Source organism: Cannabis sativa, chromosome 9, assembly GCF_029168945.1.
Source record: "Cannabis sativa cultivar Pink pepper isolate KNU-18-1 chromosome 9, ASM2916894v1, whole genome shotgun sequence".
Classification (NCBI taxonomy): Eukaryota; Viridiplantae; Streptophyta; class Magnoliopsida; order Rosales; family Cannabaceae; genus Cannabis; species Cannabis sativa.
In genome coordinates, this window is record NC_083609.1 from 22170442 (window position 1) to 22187824 (window position 17383).

General features: G+C 33.3%; 1 protein-coding gene across 1 annotated transcript; it reads left to right on the forward strand.

Annotated features, from left to right (window-relative positions):
* Nucleotides 1-14515: 14515 nt before the first annotated feature.
* Nucleotides 14516-17062, forward strand: LOC133031295 (uncharacterized). The gene is made up of 2 exons (XM_061104774.1): nt 14516-15170; nt 15402-17062. Exons 1-2 carry the CDS (start codon nt 14516-14518, stop codon nt 17060-17062), a joined length of 2316 nt encoding a protein of 771 aa, XP_060960757.1.
* The last annotated feature ends 321 nt before the right edge of the window (nt 17063-17383 follow it).

Below are 17383 nucleotides of genomic sequence, written 5' to 3' on the forward strand. Positions count from 1 at the left end.
AGAACCAAGGGTACGTAAAATCCAAGGGAAGGACCAAACGGGGAGCAGATCCCAAGAAACTCAAGACTCTGTCGTATTTGTCGCTCATCAGACCATGATTATCGACGGTGCCCAAACCGTCAACAGAATACTGGATCTCAGGGGGCCCAAACCGTCAACAAAATACTGGATCTCAGGGGCAACAATCTACAAACAATCAAGCAAGATCTGACTCATTCAATGACCACTCCAATGCGTATTTCTCGGACCCGCCTGCCTCCACACAAGAGTCATACTATAATCATTCATATTACTAGCTATTTTCAACCGTTTATGTTTTAACATTTATGACTCTAATTAGTGCTTCAAAAATTCTTGATTTATATACTTCTTGTTATGTTTGGGGTGTTTAAGGTAATTATCTCATCTTGAACAAATCTTAAAATTATTATAGATGAACAACTAAATTATTTTAGGCAAAAAAAATCAATCTTATAAGGTGAAAAAATCTATTTCCATGGTAATTTTTAATATACAAAATAATTAAAATAAAAAAATACACCAACGTAAAACTCAATATATAACAACACATAATTTGATGATTTATAACAAATTTTTCTTACCAATGTATTACGAAAAATAAATGAACGTACTTGGTACGTGATATTTTATACTCGGTACGTGATATTTTGTATACTAATTTTACTAAACATCATGCAAAAACAATTATTGTACACGGTACGTGATATAATGTACTCAACTACCATCCCACAAATACATAGATGATATGAAGGAATGAAAATACCAAAATAACCTCACTCCGACAATATGGACCCACTGTCTGCAGTAATTTTGTACTATTAACTGCCACGAACAGTAACTCGGTTGTACCTTTTCGTACATTAACTAACACGAACAGTAAATTGATTGTACCTTTTTTATTTTTTAATTAAAAAAAACAAATTCACAATCGGTGAACAAACCTACAACAACCGATTATCAACTAAATTAAAAAATAAAAAAAAAAGTTTCATATACCGTGGGACCCACCTGACGTACAACGGATTGCAATCCGTATTTTCTACATCTGGGTACAAAATCGGCTGCCTATATATTATATATAAATTAATAAAAGTTTGTCACTATCACAAAAAAGTGGCAGGTATTTTTTTTAATTAAAAGTATATTATATTTTAAGTGATATAAAAGTATGGTTTGATCTCTGTTGTCACTTTAGTGACATGTTTTTTTTTTTTGAATTTTTTTTAATTAAAATTGATGATAAAAAATGTGATACCCTAATTATTAATACCCATTCCTTTCACTTTAATCTCACTTCCCCATTATTCTCTCTTCCTATTTCATTATCTTTTTTTTTTTCACTCTCTACTTCCTCGAGTTCTCTCGATTTTTCTCCATTTACATATAAGTTTCTCCATGAAGTTCTTAGTCACGTTTTTGAAAAATATAAGAGTTAGTGTGGTTTTTTTGTTCTGATTTTCCAGAACTTGCTTGCAAATATAGTCTCTATTGCATAGTATTGAGGTTGTGAAAAAGATAGTTAGTTTTTTTTAATCATTGTTTTCTTTTATTTTTTTTTTACTTGTTTTAATGTTGTTTTATGGTTGTTTGTCATGATTTATTTATTTGACGTCGATTTACTGCTCTTGCTCCATCTCTCTGGAATTAATGGTTATTTTTTGGGTGTTCTCGTATTGCTGTGGTGGTTCTATCCGTGGGTGTGAAGATGGAGGCTATAAATACATTTCTTCTTCATTCTCTTTGGCTGTTTTTGTAGTTTTTTTTTTTATTCTGACTCTCCTATAAATACATTTGACGAGCTCACTGACAAAAGAGTTTTGAGGTGTATGGTTTTTTATATTTTTCTAAGTGGTTATATCTGCTTCATTGTTTTACATTTATTTTTGTGTTGTTTTAGTAGTTTTTTTATTCTGATTTTCTATGACTGGATTTGTAAATATAGCTGCTATTGCATCTGCTGTTGAGGCTGTGCAGAAGAATGTTACTTTTTTTTTAATCCTTTTTTCTTTTTATTTTGTTTGATTTGTTTTAGAGTTGTTTTCCATGATTATTTATTTGACGTCGATTTCACTGTTTTTGCTCAATCTCGTCGGAATTAATGGTTGTTTCTGACTGTCCTGTTATTGATGTGGTGGTTGTTGGAAGTTATTTTACCAGGAACTTAGATCTACTCACAAGTATGTTGATTTAACAACCTAAATATGAACTTTTAAAACGATAGAAAATTAAACACATAAGAGTACCAGAAATCTTACATTGGGTGCAGCGGAATATATGTCTCCTCCCACTCAGATCTCTAACCCTTGATTCCTTTCTGTAGCAGAGTATAATCAAGATCTGAGCCCGATAGTCCTTCTTTGTTGTTTCTGAATTCTACACAGCCTTCCTCACTATGATTGAGGTATTACTTGATGTGTGTGGGCACTACTCTAGCACTTATAGATTTCGAAACAGTGAAGGAATAGAGAGAGAGAGAGAGGGTGGCGGCTCAGAGAGAATTTTCAGAGAGAAAATTCTGTCAGAATAATGTTGTGTATCAGATGTATAGTTATGTTCAACTCTGAAGCCTTTGCCTTCTATTTATAGAAGACCACCCAGGGCTATGATTGACATTTAAAATTGAAAAAATCAAAGAGAAAAGGAAGCTTAAGTCGCCGGCCTAGGCATTGTGGAAACAAGGCTTGACACTTTTCCAACTTTCCTTTTCCTACACTGATAGTTTCCTGTTTTGTCAAAAACTGCCAATTCCTTTGTTCAACCACATAAATGTCAAATCTAATTATTTAATAATTAAAATTAACTATCAAATAATATATTGTCATTTATTTTATTAATAATGAAACTAATTAAAGTTTCCAAATTAATAAATATGCCCTTCAAAATCTCTATTTACTGTTTTGCCCTTAATAAGTGATAAATTCTCAAATAGACAAGTCTATCTTGAGAATTTTTAATTGATTAATTAAAATCAATTAAATGAGTCTTACAAGTAATATTATCTCAACTAGTGAGGGGACCATGGGTCTATATATCTGAGCTTCCAATAAGCAGATCTAGAATTTATCACTTAAATTCACTGACTTATTAATTCTTCGTTGAATCCACACATAGAACTCAGAATTGCACTCTCAGTATATAGAATGCTCTATATGTTCCACCATATAGATACATCATTAGTTATCCATTGTTATAATCCTAATGTAATCAATGATCCTCTATATGGATGATTTACACTGTAAAGGGACTAAATTACCGTAACACCCTACAATGTATTTTATCCTTAAAACACTTAACCCTGTATAAATGATATTTCAACTAAGTGAAATGAGTACTCAATCATTTATCTCGTTTGGTTAAGCTCGAAGGAAATCACCCTTTGCTTACTATTCGCCAGATAGAAGCTATAGATTCCATCTTTATGTTAGCGCTCCCACTCAATCGCACTACCGTGTTCCCAAAATGTATGTATTGCCCTGACTAAAAATTAGGCTTAACTAACAAATCAAAGAACACGAATAATACTCTTGAAATTGAGCCTAACCATATCAGGTTTTCGATCATGTGATCTAGGATCAACTTATGATATTGAATTGAATAGATATTTACGGTAAGTTTCAAAAATCTAATTCAAAGTTCAATATCGGTCCATTCCAATGCATACTCCATGCATCCAACCTGAGCTTTACTTTAACCTATGTTCTGGAAAGAACATAACATTTCTCCAAATGCAAGTAAACTCTGTTGTAGATTGTCATATCAGTAAAACCCAGTGTTCTGATAAATCTAGGAATACTTTATTCACATAGTCATGTTTACTTTCCACTGTGTTGACAACACAATAAACATGATCAAGTATGTGAAAAGGGGTTTGGATGAATTTATAAATCAAATAGACAAACAATTGATTAAGTGAACCAAAACATACACAAATGAATGAAAAAATACTTCTGTTACTTTATTGATATTGAATAATCTGGATTACATTGAAACAGAGTTTTATTTAGGGCATAAAACCCAACAGGTTCTGTCTGTGGGTTTGGAATATGGAGGCCTCGTATTTTTTTTGGTCTTTATAATATAAAAGAAGAAAAAGGTAGAGGACAATATAAATGTAATTTTTGCTGTATGGTAGTAAAATTGAAATGTATTACCCTAAATACAATATTTTTGTAAAAAAAACCCAAAGCAAATCAAAGGTAAGAAAAAAAAAATCTTTGAATGGACTCAACATTTTTAATTCTACTTAAAGTGATCTAAGTCCCATTATTTTTTAGGACAGACTCTACCAATATCTTAGGGCATATTATTTTAAGTTGTGTCTTATATATGATTAGATGATAAGTATTTTCTTTTTAGAGGAAATTACACTTATTATGGGATTTTAAAAGTTCTTATGATAAATATGACACATTTAAGTTTGACCAATTTATATGGTATTTTTTTGTTTTTAGATCTTTTTATGGTATTTGATATGCCATATATATGTAATTAGGTTTTCAAATCTCATATTTAATGTTTTAAATTGTTTAGGAAGTTTTATTTGTCATTGATGCCAGAAAAATCACCGGAGTTTGCTGTCGGTGCTGGAAAAGTCACCGGAGTAGCGGTCGGCAACGGAAAAGTCATCGGAGTTGCTGCCAGCATTAGAAAATTCGTCGGAATTAGAATTTTCGGCGGAAAAATCACTGAAAAAATTACTAAGAAACCAAGAAACCGGTTTCTAAATGAATAAACCACTTTCTTCGTGATTTTTCCGTTGACAATGCCAATTCTGACAACTTTTCTGAAGCTAGCAGCTACTCCAGCGACTTTTCCGGCATCAACAGCAAACTTCAAAAAAGTCATCAGAATTGGCATACTCACCGGAAAAATTACCAAGAAACTGGTTTCTTGATGAAGAAACAAACTAGTTTCTTGATGTAGAAACCAGTTTCTTTGTGATTTTTCCAGTGATTTTTCTAACGACAATGACAATTCTGACGACTTTTCTGGCGTTGGTAGCAACTCTGACGACTAATACACCAGAAGCTAATCCGGTGACTTTTTCAGTACCGACAGTAAACTCTGGGAAATTCGTCGGAATTGGCATTGTCGCCGAAAAAATCACCAAGAAATTGGTTTCTTTTCTTCATCAAGAAACCAATTTCTTGGTAATTTTTTTGTATTTTTTTTTTCTCTATTTGGTTGATTGATGAAACTGGTTTCAATTATTTTCAGTGTATATCATTTTTATTTTGTTTTCATAATCTTTATTATTGTTGTGTAACAAAACTAGTTCCTTGATGAAGAAACCACTTTCTTGGTGAAGAAATCAGTTTCTTGACGAAAAAACCACTTTCTTGGTGATTTTTCTAATCTTTTGCTAATTAGGACGACTTTTTTGATGCCGGAAATACCTCCGGTGATTTTTCCGACACCGGCAACTACTCCAGCGACTTTTCTGGTACCGACATCAAACTCCAGAATAGTCGTTGGAATTGGCATTGTCACCGGTAAAATTACCTACAAAATTACCAAGACGCGGGTTTCTTAGAAAGTGATTTTTTCATCAAGAAACCAGTTTCTTGGTGATTTTTCTAGCGACAATGCTAATTCTGAAGACTTTTTCTGCGCCGGCAGCAACTCCGTCGACTTTTCTGGCACCAGCAGCTACTTCGACGACTTTTTTCGGTGCTGGCAGCAAACTCCAATGACTTTTCCGGCACGAGTGACAACTCCGGCGATCACTATAGTTCTATTGATTATATTTTTTTAAAGAAATAAATATGAAGGGAATTTTAATATTTTTTATGGTAATTTAATTAAGTTTTTATTTTTTATGAATCTTAAATTCAGATTTCTTTTTAATGTTTTATATGGTTTTTTTTAGAAAAAAAACCATATTTTTAGTTTGATTGGTTAGATAATGTCATATTTAGTGGCATTTACTTTTTATGCCATATTTCTCATAACATTAATAATTTTTCCCATATTTTTAAAAATAGCCCTTCTTTTTAGGGAAATTACCCCATATACTATTTTTTTAACTTTTTTTTTTTCCAAATTTACGGTTTGGGTTTCTAAAGTGGTTGCAGCACTAGTTGCAATAGAGATTTTGTACGATTTTTTGTTGCAATTTAGGTTGCAGCGCTAGTTGCAATAAGGGCTTCTATGTAGAATTCTGTAAAAATACAAAAAAAAAAAAAAAAAAAAAAAACTGATTTAAAGTGTAAAAATACAAAAGCCCCCACTTCTTACTTAGCTTATTAGCTCACCCCTATTTTATTACCAGGCCAAGATAACTAATGATCGATAGCAACTCGCGAGTTACTTATATGCTCCATTTATGCCTAGTTAACTAATAATGTCATTCTTTTTTTATTTTTTTCCACTTCGGTAATTATTATGTCTTTATTGTCAAAACTGGTCAGTAATTTTCATGAACTATTTTTACATAATTTAAAGAAGGTATTGTCTTTTTCCTAAAGCAACAATGCTAATAAAAAGATAATGTAAAATGTGTTTTTTTTTTTTTTGAATAGAACTATGGGAAGTTCATTAGATTAAATAAGATGGAATCACAAAAGGAGATCCCTCCCTATCAGAGTAAACACCATTACAAATCCATGTTCTAGCCCTTTTAGCTAAGGCATCCCACTCCAAATTGTCAATACGTTTAATATAGCAGAAAATACAAGTAGCAAAATGTTGGATATATTTTACCAGGATTTAGATTTACTAACAAGTATGTTTCATTAATATCTTAATATGAATTCTAAAACAATGAAATAAACACATAAGAGTTTAAGAAACCTTACATTGGGTGCAGCGGAATATAATGACTCCTTCCGTTCAGATATCTAGCCCTTGATTCCTTTCTGTAGCAGAGCATTATCAATATTTGAACTTGGATCTCTTTCTCTCCTTCCTTTGATGCTGAATCTCCTTCTTGTTGGTTGATTTTCCACAGTCTTACACACTATGATTGAGATACCACTTGATGTGTGTGGGCACTCACTCATTCACTCAAGGATTTCGAATTTTAGAGAAGAAAAGAAGAAGAAGAGGTTTCAGCTGTAGAGAATAGATAGAGGCTCAGTTTTCATCTGACAAAGTTCACAAAAGTTAAGTGTGAATGAGAGCCATCACTATCTATTTATAGGTAACCACCTAGGTTTAGGTTAGAATTATTTGGCATTAAAATAATAAAAAAGTAAATGATAAAAGCCTATAAGTGTGGCCGGCCATGGGCCTTGGATAATGGGCCTCACTTTGCAATTTTGCTGTTTTATCATTCCAGCATCTGATTTTCTCAAAAATGCCAATTTTCAAATTCAACCATTTAAGTGCCAATTCTAATTATTTAATAACTAAAAATTAATTATTAAATAATATTGTCATTCAATATATTAATTAATTAGACATATAAAGTCTCTTAATTAATAAATAAACCTAGAATCTCTTTTCTTTATAATTTCGCCCTTGCTTAGTGAAAATTCATAAACTAGACATAGTCTAACTTTAGAAGTATAATTGATTAATCAGAATCAATTAACTGAGTCCTACAAGTAGTATGGTCTCAACTAGTATGGGGACCATGAGTCTATATATCCGAGCTTCCAATAAGTAGATCAAGAATTTATATCTTAAATTCACTGACTTATTAATTCTTCGTTGAATCCACGCATAGAACTTAGAATTGCACTCTCGGTATATAGAACGCTCTATATGTTCCACGATATAGACACGTCATTAGTTATCCATTATTATAATCCTAATGTGATCAATGATCCTCTATATAGATGATTTACACTGTAAAGGGATTAAATTACCGTAACACCCTACAATGTATTTTATCCTTAAAACACTTAACCCTGTATAAATGATATTTCAGCTAAGTGAAATGAGATCTCCACCATTTATTTTCGTTTGGTTAAGCTCGAAGGAAATCATCCTTTACTTTCTATTCGCCAGATAGAAGCTATAGATTCCATATTTATGTTAGTGCTGCCACTCAATTGCACTACCGTGTTCCAAAAATGTACGTATCACCCTGACCCAAAAGTAGGCTAAACTAACAAATCAAAGAACACGAATAACACTCTTGAGATTGAACCTAATCATATCAGGATTAAGATCATTTGATCTAGGATCAACAGGTGATATTGAATTGAATAGATATTACGGTAAATTCTAATATATCTAATCAAAGTTCAATATCGGTCCCTTCCGATGTATACTCCATACTTTGCCAATGTCCTGGAAAGGACATAACACTTATCCAAGGTGTAAGAATACCTATCGCTGATTATACCATGTCAGTCTAAATCCAGTGTTCTGACAAATCAGGGAATAAACTTTCGAACATATAATTAAGATTATATTCCACTGTGTTGACAACACTATAATCATTAACAAATTGATATGTTCTGGACTTAAATAGAATTCATACATTATGTACATATAATCATGAAATAAATCATGTGAACCATGCAACATTAAATGTTATTTCTGATCTATATTAATAAGTAAATTTGATTATATTGAAATGAGTTTTATTTAGGGCATAAAACCCAACAAACTCCCACTTGCACTAATATAAAACAAAATGTGCATTTCAAATAATCTCAACACCTTAATATACAAATCAAGTGTAGTAGTAGTAAACTCCTCGTAATAGGATCTGAAAGGTTGAATTAAACACAACCTTTTCTCCACCATTACTCTTCCTTAATCACAAAATCATTGATAATGTGAAATTCCTCTTTATATGTCTACTCTTTTGGGATACTGGATTCTATACCTTTGGCAACTACTTTTGGTTAATCAGGAAATAACACTAGTAGTTAAGGCAATTTGGAATGGTGCCACAGTTGTATAGAACTTTCCTTAGAGTGAATAAGTACCTTTCCTGCAACTTTAACATTCAGTCCCTTTCTGGTAGACCTAGAGACTTCAGATAGGTTTTTACACTTCTCCAAAATCACTATTCCACCCCCAGAGTAATCACCATCTTATCAGAAAGATTTTCTAGCACAAAGGCAAATCTCGAAATCTGATGTGGTGTAGTATAAGAGCTTTAAATACACCCTTATTGACTAACATATAGTTCCTCTTCTTAATCTTAAGATTTACTTGATTGTCTTCCAATGTTCTTCTCCTGGATAAATCTGATACCTACTCATTACTCCCACTCAACAGCAGGTGTCTGGTCTAAGGCATACAAAAGCATATCTAAGACCTCTCACTGTTGATTTAAGAAATTCTTTCATGGCTTTATCTTTTCTGGAATAGTTGAGACTTTTCCTTAGATAAATAAAATCTATGCCTAGAAGTCGAGAAGCTTCTATAGATTGCCATTAGGAAGAAAATGCTTCAGCATCTTACTAAAGTAAGTTGCTTCCATAAGAGTAAGTAATTACCAGGTATACCATAAGCCATAGGTTTAGATAAACTCAAACCTATAATACTAGGAACAGGAAGTTTTGTTAAGTCCATTGAATAGACTTAATAACGAAAATTTCCTTTTATGTCCTTGTAATAGAAAAATTTAGGTTACTCCATGTGAATGGATTAAACCATAGTTCTCTTGGCTTTTCTTCTTAGTTTCTTATTTTGACAATCCATTACTTGTTTAAACTCACAATGGATTTTAATCACTAGTGTCTTCCAAGTCATAAGAAGGTGAGTTCCTCGAAACTCTCCCACTACGACAAGGTACCGTGAATTATGTCTAAGAAAACTAAATGGTATTGACCTCTTTGGTTGTGTCAAAACAACAGAGGCAGTGGGATCATCATATGTCAAATAAGATGATAGAACACTTTTGGAATCAAGAAAAAATATCTCCTTTATTTTCTACTTTATTTTCAGACTTAGTCATTATCTTAGAAAAGTAGTATTTGTTTAAACAAACACTTTCTTATCTATTGACTATGGGATGGTCCACCCCTAATCACTTAGAATTGCTAACAAACCATGGTTAACAGTTCTAGCTTTTCTTAAGATTTTGATTAGGTCATCCATGAATCTAGTAATGATTTACATTAAGTATACAATCATTGCATCATTCTGAAATTGTATTACCATAGAAGGACTTAGGCAACGACTAGAAACTAATCATCAATATGCAAATCGAAATTTCTGGGGAGGTAAGTTTGGATATAATTCAAAAATCAAATTAATGATCTTTGAACTGCATATCTACTAACTATTTCTCCACCCCTATCAGTTCGCAAGATCTTTAACCACTTACCTTAATGGTGTTCCACCATTGCTAGAAATCAGAAATTTTTCAAACATTTCAAATTTCTTTGCATAAGGTATAATCTAGAGTTATCGTTTTAAGAATACAACGAAAAAACTCATATCCACCCCTGAATGTACATCCATGTACTAATGAGATGAACAACTTTCAGTGAATATAGGCATATTAACTCTTTGCAGAGATTGATCTTGTCAAAACCACTATGAACAAGATACAAATGCCATAGATTAATAAAAATGTGGTTGTGTCTTTTTGATGACTTAGGTTTAGTTACATCAAAGAGTTCTTAAAATATTTGAAGTGGATCCTGGTCACAGAATACTAAACTCATATTCCATACAGTTTGAATCCATTGATAGAAAATGGTTATTAAACACTTGTGAAAGTGTAACTGTATTGTATTCTGGAATTAGAAATATAAGAAATTTTCTTTTTGGATTCTAAAATTAAAGTCAAAGACTTAAATTTATACCAAATTTAATGAGTAATTCTTTCTTGGACCACCACTACTAATTTAAACTCTAAGTCAGATTTGCCCATACAAGTAGGAGATTTCTAAGATTCAGGATTTATATCATTTTGGAATAGAATATTGGGATTATAATCATATGCGTCATTTAATTTCTGAAGAGAAAAAAAATAGAATGACACGAAATGATTTATAGACCATTCATCCAATGATATGTTATTGAGCTAATTCGAAATGAATAAGCTAAGAGGAATTAGGATAATTTCGTTTATAAATAAGAATCCAACGATGCTTCGATTAGCGAGAGTCAAAGTAATCTTATTTATACAATCTTCTTGTTTCATATTGTAAAAATACTAGTCTAAGGTGTTATCAATTGATGAACAGCTAGATGTTGCATATACAATATTTATCTTTCGAGATCTAACACTATTATGTATGTCTAATGGTGAAAATCCATTAGGGATTTATCTCATTAGAAAAACAAACCAAGTTAGACCAACAATGAAGATTCGAAATTAAACTACAATTTAATAACAGAAAATAACATGGTTCAATATAAATTCATACACAATTCAGAAATTATTAAACATATAGCAAGTAGGAATGACAAGTGAAAATACTAAAACATACAATCCTAAATAATTTCCAAGGTCTTCAACAAACTGATATCAGTGTCCCGTTTAGGCGAGATTCAAAGCTACCATCCATTGAATAGAGTTGTCAGCTCATCTAAAATGTTAAACATTCTAGCAACCTTTTATTCGATCAAGATTGGAATCCAGCGTTGTCCCGTTTAGGCGAGAGTCAAGGCTATTCTATCTTATGAGCTTCCACCATTTTTCATATTTTGTAAGTCAAATACAGTCGCCACCATTAGGGTGATCCATACCATATAAAACACTTACAAAGCTACTTATCTTTTGAGATTAAACGTTGCGAACTTGCTAATGAATGTTCCTCCATTAGGGAGGATTACTCACTAAAACAAACGCTATGTAAAGCTCATTATTTAAAGTGTATTTTCTTCTAATATTTATTTTAATCTATTTATTTTAAATATATATATTTATTTAATTAAAATTTCCAATTTAGAATGAAAAATTCTAAATATAAATTTTAATTTAATATTTATAAATTTTACTTAGATGGATATGAAAATAACATGAATTATTTCCATCTTAGTAATAATCTCCAATAAATATTTAGAAAAATATTCAATTTAAGTTGTTACAAAATTAATTTAAATTAATTTACAACTCAAATTTAATTTTTCTATAAATATATATATTGCATTTCGAAAAATTGAAGTATTTAAGAATATAATTTTCGAAATTTCTTGTTAAAATAAAATAAAATAAAACTGGAAAAATTATTCTAATTTAATGTTGGCCCAAAATTAATTAATAAAATTAATTTACAACAAAAAATATAATTTTCCTTTTTAATTAAATATATAAGAAAAATTTCAAATATTTAAGTATGATAATGAAAATCAACTTAAATATTAATTTTCTATTTAATTAAATACACTAGAAAAATACTTCAAGCAAAAACAGATAATATCAATCTAGACTTTCATTGACTAATTAATTCATTTTCTAATTAAATATATTTTTCTTCATTTATTAAATTAATCATTAAATGAAAAAGTCATAGTAAAAAAGTTTTATCTCTCTGCTTTGGCCGTGCAGCACTTTGTTGAAGCTATGGCGAAAACGCGATCGAAGAGGGGCGGGAAGCTGAAATCGGATTCGAAAAAACTCAAGAAAGATGGGAATCGAGCGGGGCACATGGAGATGAAATCGCAAATCAATCTTCCTGATGAGGTTGAGGCGTTAGAAATCTCTGGGAGTGAAGACGAACCAGATGAAATTGATTTGGGGAGAAGGAGCTGGGGATCGAAGGACTTTCCAGAGCCACTGTCTCCTCGAAGCTCTCTACGGGAAATTCAAAGGCAAGAGGATGTTCAGCGTGACTTTGTGAGTTTTCTTAAAGCAACAGAGCAATGTAACAGTAGTATTTCAAAAGGTACGAACCCTATTCCCCCTATTCTGAGATCTGCAAGTGTAGTGAGGAATTTAGAGAACTCTTTTAAAAGTTCTCAGCAGGATAGGAAGGTGAAGATAGATTTAGAGGACATAGATTAACTACTGGAAACCATCTTTGGTGTGCTATGTGCTTGGTTCTAATCCACCGTTGCACAACCTTGAAGGTTTTGCAAAACGAAAATGGTCTGAGAAAGTGGACAAAGTAAAGCTATTAGCATATGGGGTGTTCTTGATCAGATTTCATTCTATTGAGCAAAGAGATGAAGTGTTGAATGGGGGCTATATTTTCTTCAATAGGAAACCGGTCATTATGAAGCCATGGGACCTGAATTCAAGTGTTAAGAAAGAAGATGTGAAACTAGTGCCTATTTGGATACAATTAGAGGGCTTAGAGCTCAAGTATTGGGGAGAGAAGTCGTTGTTTAAAATTGTTGGGCAATTGGGAAAGCCTATCATGGTAGATGCGATTACAAGAGAAAGAGAAAGGCTTATGTTCCCAAGGATTTTGATTGAGGTTAGCATTGAACAAGACTTGCCAGAAATGCTTGAATTGGAAAGTGAATATGGCAACAACACTACAGTAACAGTCCAGTATGAATGGAAGCCAAGTGTGTCAACAGTGCTATGGAATGGGCCATGTGACTGCTGAATGTAAAAAGAAAACTCAGGCCAAGACCGAATGGGTTGTGAAGGCAGATAATAGAGCAGAACCCAGGAAGAATACATAGGATGAAGATGGTTTTCAACCGGTATCAAAAGGAAAAAAGATCAGGCTACAAGAAGACCCTGTAGAAACCGAAATACAGAATGTGTTTAGTATTTTAGATGGTACTGGGGAAGAGCAGCAAGAGGAACAAGGAACTGAGATTGGGGCCATACAGATCAATACAAGAGGGGGGAGATCCCTCTCTTGGAAATGGATAAGTTCTTTTGTTGGAATGTCCGAGGGGCCAACAACACTCAAAAACAAAGAGCAATCAAGCAACTTATTCATAATCAGGGTGTTGGTTTTGTGGGGCTCCTTGAGACAAGGGTCAAGGTTCACAAATTGAGAACCTTGTATCTTAATGTGTTCGAAGGATGGTGTTTCTCAACAACATTGCTTGGCATCGAGGTGGAAGGATTGTCATTGCTTGGAATCCAGTAAGATACATTGTGGATATTATTAAATGTACAAGTCAACTAATGCATTTAAAAATCTCTACAATGGATCATACCTTTAGTAGCTTTGCTACTATCATTTATGCTTTCAATGATAAAGCTGGGAGAGAGACACTATGGAAAGATTTGGCAGCTTTAGCAACAGTGGAGAGCTGGTTTTTAATGGGAGATTTTAATGATATCCTCTTAAAGGAGGAGAGAATAGGCCATAAAGTCAAGTATTATCTGGATATAGCTTTTGCAAACTGTGTTGAGCAGTGTCGATTGGAAGATGTGAAGGCAACTGGGAATTTTTTCACATGGTCAAACAAACAACAAGGGAAAGATAGAATTTGTTCAAAAATTGATAGAGTTATGGCTAACCAAGCGTGGCTTGATCAATATCAGACAGCAGAGGCAAACTTTCTGAGCGAAGGGACATTTGATCATTCTCCTTGTGTGTTATCCTTGTATCCAAGGAGAGTTGAAGGAAGGAGACCATTTCGTTATTTCAGAATGTGGAGTAGTTACCCGAACTTCAGCAATAAGGTTTAGAATGTATGGAACAATCGGGTATATGGGACCAAGATGTATCAAGTGATATCCAAGCTCAAAGCTCTAAAGCCAGTTCTAAAAGATATTAACAAAGATGGTTTATCTGATATGCACACGGCTGTCCAAAGAGCCCAAGGTGATCTAGAAAATGTGCAACAACAACTACAACATGATCCGCTTGATATTGAGATGATTGATAGAGAATTGGCTGCGAGAACTAAGCTAATCCGAGTGCAGCAAGACTATTCAACATTTCTGCAACAGAAGGCTAAGGTCACCTGGATCCAAAATGGAGATTTGAATACTGCAATTTTCCATGCAAGTATCAAGCAAAGAGCAAGACATAATCAGATTTTCTCTATTGAAAACCAGCTGGGTTCTAGGATCATTGACCCCAATCTGATGTCAACAGCATTTGTTGATTACTATAAGGAGTTGCTGGGAACAAGCATGGCTAACAGAAGGCCTGTCCTCAAGAAGATAGTTAGCAGCGGTGCAGTTTTGTCTACACAACAAGCTGAAGATCTGATGTTGAATTTTACTAAAGATGAAGTTAAAGCTGCTCTCCTTGACATTCCAGGAAACAAGGCCCCTGGTCCAGATGGTTTCTCGATCTTTTTCTTCCAAGATTGCTGGGAGATAGTGGGAGATGACATATTTCAGGCAGTGACTTCTTTCCTGGAATCAGGTAATCTTCTTAAAGAGATCAATGCTACAATCTTGACTTTAGTCCCCAAAATGAAATGTCCTAACACAATTAAAGATTTTAGGCCGATAGCTTGTTGTAATGTTATTTATAAGATTGCAACAAAGCTTTTGTGTTCTAGAATCAAACTCATTCTCCCTAAATTAGTCTCCTTGAACCAAGGAGGCTTTATTAAAGGGAGATTCATAGGACATAACATTATGATTTGTTAAGATTTGTTGAGACATTATGGGAGGAAGAATAATAAACCTTCCTGTATTATCAAGTTAGATCTACAGAAGGCATATGACACTATAGAATGGGATTTTCTTGAAGAAATGTTGCAGGGACTCTTATTTCCACCTAAGTTCATTAAACTAGTTATGAACTGTGTGAGAACACCTCGATTTTCATTGATGTTTAATGGCACGTTACATGGATATTTTGAGTCAAAAAGAGGTCTTCGACAGGGGGATCCAATGTCTCCTCTTCTATTCGTGTTGGGAATGGAATACCTCACCCGAATAATGGGGAGAATAGGTGACAAAGAAGACTTCTATTATCATGACCAATGTGCAGCCACTTCTCTAAACCACCTAGCTTTCACTGATGATGTATTACTGATTTGCAATGGGGATCTCAAGAGTGTTTATTATTTGCTACAAGGTCTCAAGTTATTTTCTGAAACATCTGGATTGAATCCAAATGCTACAAAATCGGCTATGTACACTTGTAATATGCCTGAAGATCAAGTTAGGAGAATTAAGGAATTATCTGGTTTCCAGCACCAATCCTTACCCTTTACTTATTTGGGAGTCCCCATTGGTGCAAAGAGAATATTTGGGAAGGATTGCGAGATCCTAGCTGAGAAAATGACAGCAAGAATCAAAGTGTGGAGTTCTAGAAATCTCTCCTTTGTGGGGAGAGTGGTTCTCATCAATTCTGTCTTAATGGCCATTCACTCTTATTGGTGTCAGGTAATGATTTTACCTAAGAAAGTGGTGTCCAATATTGAAGCTATATGCAGGAACTTTCTATGGAATGCCAAAGCTGAGTACCATGGGCTAGATGCAATTGCTTGGGATTTTATTTGCCAACCAAAAGCAGCTGGGGGAATTGGTTTCAAGGATATAAGCTCTTGGAATAAAGCGGCAATGGGGAAGTACATTTGGGCTATCGCTAACAAAGAAGATAGTTTGTGGATGAGGTGGATTAATAGTGTCTATCATCATAATGGTGATTGGTGGGCCTATGAAACATCAAGCCAAACCAGCTGGTATTGGAGATGTTTAGTGAGGCTCAAGGATCAATTTAAAATGATTAACCAGCCCATGATGTTGCAGCAGTATACCATCTTGGCAGGGTATAAGTTGCTGGTGCAAAATCCACCTAAACTTCAGTGGACAAGGCAGGTTTGGAGCCGTCTTAATGCTCCAAAACACTGCTTCATATTATGGCTTGCAATGCATCAACGACTCAAAACCAGAGATCGACTCTTCAAAATGAAAATCATCACAGATACAACATGTATTTTCTGCTGTGACAGAATTGAAACTGCTGAACACTTGTTTTTTGCTTGCCCGAGCACACTGATTTACTTGCAGGATATCAAGAACTGGCTCGGAATGAGAACAATGCATACAAATCTCCCCAACATCATCAAATGGCTAGGAAGATTGAAGGAATCAAAATTCAAGCTGTTGGTTTTTACAGCAGCTATTGCCGGTTTGGTGTACAGTGTATGGCAGCTGAGAAATAGGATGTTGTGGACCAAAGAAGAGAAATCAAGCTCAGTACTTCTCAAGGAGTTAAAAACTAGTTTGAAGCTTAGAATTGAGATGTTTTGGCCAAAAAAAGTCTCAAAAGTAGACACTCAATGGTTCCAAACTTTGTAAATATATTGTAATTGTATAGCTCTTTTTTATAGGCCTATTTGGGTGCTATTTGGGTGTAATCAAATTGGTTCTTGTGCTAATACAAATTCTGATTCATAAAAAAAAATGAAAAAGTCATTGATTTAAGTTGGTCCAAAATTAAAATAAATAATTTACAACTTTAATCTATTTTTCAAATAAAATTTGAAATTAATGCATTTAAGAAATGCAATTTCGAAATTGTGGAAAAAGATTAATAAAATAAAATAAAATATATTTTGTAAATTATTCAAATTTAAGTTATATGAAATAAGATTTCAAACTTAAAATAATTTTCAATTT

What these genes read in the sequence shown, in the direction of transcription:
- LOC133031295 (XM_061104774.1), top strand. Translation starts at nt 14,516, where the DNA reads ATGTATCAAGTGATATCCAAGCTCAAAGCTCTAAAGCCAGTTCTAAAA. An exon ending in GACTTCTTTCCTGGAATCAG is followed by an intron (nt 15,171 to 15,401) that starts GTAATCTTCTTA and finishes TGATTTGTTAAG; the next exon opens with ATTTGTTGAGACATTATGGG.